Source organism: Mus pahari, chromosome 14 (genome assembly GCF_900095145.1).
Source record: "Mus pahari chromosome 14, PAHARI_EIJ_v1.1, whole genome shotgun sequence".
Taxonomy (NCBI): domain Eukaryota; kingdom Metazoa; phylum Chordata; class Mammalia; order Rodentia; family Muridae; genus Mus; species Mus pahari.
The window spans coordinates 45,436,204-45,441,094 of NC_034603.1; the positions used below are offsets into that span (position 1 = coordinate 45,436,204).

Here is a 4,891-nt window from a genome sequence, read left to right on the forward strand (position 1 = left end):
GAAGCAGTTAAAGAATGCCAGCAGTAGTATGAGTTAAGTTCTCGGAAGCAGCAGTAGTGTGATACCATTCTGAGGACTGTCACAAATATGGACTAGAAGGCACCCTAAGCTGTAGTGGGATTGCTGGTTCAAACATTTCCTATTTAGAATTTTGTTCTGAAGTCATTTTATAACATTTAGATGTCTGAAGTGTTTTGCTTTTTTTAGGTGGTGTGGGGGTGTTGATACAGGGTTTCTCAGTGTAGTCCTGGCTGGCCTGGAACTTAGATCCACCTGCCTCTGCCTCCCAAGTGCTGGGATTGCCACCGAGCCTGTCAATGTTTTCTTTAACAGCCTTATTTGAAATAGTTACAAGTGTTTTCCCCCAGTTCAGTTTGGCTTTCATTATAATCGGTTTTAATCTTCAGACCAAACAACTTAGATTAACATTACAATAGCTTTCTGTGTATATATATATATCCCCTTTCCTCAGGTGCTAAACAAAGGCTCCAAAATGAATACTGCTTTGGTAACATCTCTTATTAAAAATGCATATTTCTTTTACTAATTGTAAAGAGTTGGTGTTAACAAAATGGTTTTAATATGTAAATATGAACGAATACCTTAAATTCTACTTGTCTATTAAGTGTGTTTGCATTTATCTTTTGTAGATAATTTTTCACAATCTTTAATACATTTCATTAGGTATTATTGCATCTTTAGAATGAAAACAACTGTTTTGTCTTAGATTACGCCTGCTGCTGCTGCTGCTGCTGCTATGGGAAACTGAAAAATCAAGAATGTGATGCACTTTTTAACATTACTATATACCATAGGTTGCTTTAATACCTTTTTTTGGTAGCACAGCCACTAACAAAAGTGAACAGAGTTTATTATTCTCTTCAGGTGTGAGTAGTAAAGTAGTCTGTAGTTTGTGTTGATTTATGAAGGGGACAGTAATTTAGAAGTAAATTTTTGGTTAATATTATATTTTGGCCTTAAAGTGTCTTCTACTACTGAAAATATTTTAAATCATAGCTTTGTTTTTATTCCCTCTGCTTCAAAAGACTTGGGAAGAATGAGAGGAAGTCATTTCATTGTTTTCTTTTTAGTTGTCAGTAAGCTGGGTTTTTTATTACATTTATTTCAGAGAAGTAATGCTACCCTAAACCAATCATACTTAGTTTAGTTAACAAGCTCCCAACTATTCTGCTTCTCTAGTATATATTCAAAGATAAACAAGGTATAAGAATGCTACTTGACAAAGGAAAAATATCTTTGCAAGCACATACTCAAAGATGAAGGAGAAAAAGCCCAAAAAGTATAGAGGAAGGACACCAAATGAGGTGGAGGAATATGAGAATGATGTGTGGTCCAAAGCTATCTGGTTATATTTTGATGTTGCCAATATTGCAGAGCCAAATTTTTAATTTGCTTACTAATATATTTGTTGGCCAGAAATCTATTTTTATATCAGTGTGCCTTGCATGTATATTAACTTTGGAAAGGCCATGTAGTAATGCCTGAGATGTTGATGGTTCTTACCACCTCACTGATTTTTATGCAGTTGAAATGTTCATTCTATTGCCCAACTGGTGCTCTCTGTTTAAAGTTATAGATCTTGTCAAACTGGAACTCTTTTATAAACTGGGGAAGTGACTTGCTTTTTCACTAATCTCCACACCCCCATAGTCTGTTAGTGGCTGGTCTGTAGGGAAATAGTCAAGATTATTCACTACCTACCCCCACCCTTAACACCACCTTCAAGTAATGTGATACCATTTCTTTGTGCGCTTTGAAAAAAGTTTCAGCTTGCTGCCTCCTTTAGTGTTATGAAAGGTATTATTAAAAGCATTGTTTGCAAAAATACAGGAAGATGATGGATGTCCACATTAATTTGCGATTCTTATGAGCTTTAATTCAAGTTATTGGCTCATTCTAACAATTTTATTGTTGAAGCACCTTGCTTAGGAATTTTTAAATATTCATGTCTGCAACACTTGTCTCAAAATAAACTGTGCAATTTTTGTCAAACAGTAAACAAAGATAACTCTGAACTCTCCCTACTGTGACGTGTTAGTTTCTGTATTCCTGCCAGTGTAAATGTGAAAGCTTTGCTTGCATTACGTTTTAGAAATGCATTTTGCACACTCAGTTTTGCCGAAGCTCCGTGAAAAGGTTAGATTTAAGTAGATGAATAAAGCTATGCACATGTTTTGAAAGTTTAATTTGTGTGTCATTACCAAAAGTAATGTCATTATTTTGCTGTTCTTAGCTTTACCATCTTTGGAAACATGGTTCAAAGTTATAATTCTGGGCTAGCTCATCAGTGGAACTAAAATGGAGAAAAACTGGCACCCACTGAATAAAGTTGAGTTGAAATGAGAGCTTGACTTGTATCTATTAAAGGGCTTTTCTTCACACAGGACAGTTGTATCAGCTTTATAAACCATTGGATCCAATGTTCTTAGTGAAATTTTGAATATTTATGAAAAAAATGGAAAATCATTCAAACTAAAATGAAGGGTAGACCTTTGCCATATGAAGCTCTGACAATTTTATGTCTTAAATCTGGTTTAAAGGTAGGATAGCCTTTTTTATTAACTTTTATTTTAGCATGAATTTGATTAACTGGATGATTTGAAATTAAAGTCATTAAATTTAAGGTCAAAGCACAAGATTGTTTTAAAGATATATTAAAAAGCCCAAGTTGATCTGAGCAAGTTCAGAAGTTGGGCATGTTTGGTTAATTCATTGCAGTTGCATGAAGTGTGCACTTACAAAGTTGTTTAGATGTGCTGGCCAGATCTTGTCATTCATCTTCTAACTGATAGCTTCGGTAATTTCCTTAGGACATTTTGTAGATGAGTAGAAGATGTTATCAATGGTGATTTCCCCAGGCTCCCAGATATAAGATATATTTCATTTTATAGCTTTGTCTATTAAATAGGGATACTTATCTTTCATCTTGTTTTTGAAAAAACGACAAAAATTCTGTTTGTTCATAGTGACAATAACAAATCTAGTAAAGATTCAAAATGTGGTTAATGATGCATAACCTTATAAACACAGGTAGTAGCAAATAGCTTGGATGGCTTTGTCTACTCTTGAATATCTGTCATGAGTTTGATTTACATCTTAGTAGTTGATTACACTTGTAATCCTGGCAACCAGAAGGCTGAAGCAAGAGGATTGTGAATTCAAAGCCAACTGGCCTGCATGGCAACAACATAGTAAATGTATTGGAGAAGTAAAGTAATCTCTGTTGTGTGCAGACATTTATGAGCTGGGTTGCCTTTTAATTTTGGAAAAGGAGAATTAGTGCATTATAGTTTTGTTAGAAGATGTTGTTGGACCTTTTCCCACTGAAATTTTCAATATTTTGCCCAGTTTAAAAAATAATAAAAGTAGGGCTTTTTTAGATAGAACAGTGACCAGAAGTTTGTTTTGCTAAATAACTGACTGCTTAGGTATACTAAAGCTGTTGATGTTATGAATTCCAAGGAAGTGTCAGTTACATGATGATCTTCCTTTATTAATGTCTTACTTAATGTTCAGTGTTTTAAAAATACATAATACACTCCACAACCATACTCAGATTTACTTATTTTATCAGAAAAACTTGAGATTTGTAGATCAAATAAGACAATAAGTGTACATTGATTAAAAAACTTTAAAAGTTTTTGAGGTGTTTGTAGTTTTCTTGTGTGTGTGTGGTACTTTAATTTTTAAATTCCATTCTGAAAATTTAGATAGGATGACATTGATTTTCCAAAGGTCAATTGTGCAAAGAGCTTCGGTCTTAAAGATACTGTGATTATTAAGTCTCTTTTCTTGAGACAGGGTCTCACTCTATAGCTCTGGTTGTTCTGGAACTTACTGTATTAACCAGGTTGGCCTCAGTCACCTGCCTCTGCCTTCCCAGTGCTGGGATTAAAAGTTTGTGCCACCACTGCCAGGTGGTTGGGTTTTGCTGTTGGTGTTTTCCTTTGTTTTTGTTTTTTGTTTTGTTTGTTTGTTTTTCCTCTTTTTTTTGTTTTTGTTTTGTTTTTGTTTTTGTTTTTTTGTTTTTACCCTGGCCAGTTCCAGCCCCCCACTCTCCTGCCCAGCTAGCTGAGGCCCATTATTATATATAAGTACACTATAGCTATCTATCTTCAGACACCCCAGAAGGAGAGCATCAGATCTCATCACAGATGGTTGTGAGTCACCATGTGGTTGCTGGGATTTGAACTCCTGACTTTTGGAAGAACCCTGGTTTTTTGTTTTGTTTTTCCCAAGACTTGTCTTTTAAAAATACTCAGCAACAAAAGAGATTTGTACAAAGTATTTGAATCAGTCTCCAAGGTATTTTTTTTTTTTTTAAATGACATTTATTGTGGATTTTAGCGCTAACATTTGGAAGCAGTGTCTGGGCAGAACATAAAATTCTAGAGTGCTTAGCAAGATTTCATGCTTGAGGAATTTTGGAACTTTTTCTCTATTGTTGTATTCGGCGAATTGATTGGATCTGGGAAGTCTGGGCGTGAGATCCCCACTCTCGCCAATGTTTGTAGTCTCCTCCATGATGGTCACATTCCAAGATATACTGATAACCACGATATCCAGGATACTGGTAGCAAACCCAACTAGAAAGTTCAAAGCATATTGTGTTATAAAATCTGGTAAAAACATACGCTACCCCACCTCTACCTCCAAACGTGAGTCCTTTTCCCTCAACATCAAGTCATGTTATGTTCCAACTAAAGATTAGCCTTATGAAAAGGGGACTGGAGAGGTGCCTCTGCACTTCCAGAGGTCCTGAGTTCAGTATCCAGCAACCATATTGTGGCTCACAACCATCTATAATGTGATTCAATGCCCTCTTGTGTGTGTGAAGACAGCTACAGTGTGTATGTGTGTGTGTGTGTGT

General features: G+C 35.4%; 1 protein-coding gene across 1 annotated transcript in view; it reads right to left on the reverse strand.

The window, feature by feature from the left end:
* Window positions 1-4,459: 4,459 nt before the first annotated feature.
* Window positions 4,460-4,891, reverse strand: part of Cryba1 (crystallin beta A1) — a 6,697-nt gene continuing 6,265 nt past the window's right edge. Inside the window, exon 6 of the mRNA XM_021212914.2 lies at window positions 4,460-4,607. Within this exon, the coding sequence (XP_021068573.1) occupies window positions 4,460-4,607 (148 nt within the window). The remainder of the gene's footprint in view (window positions 4,608-4,891) is intronic.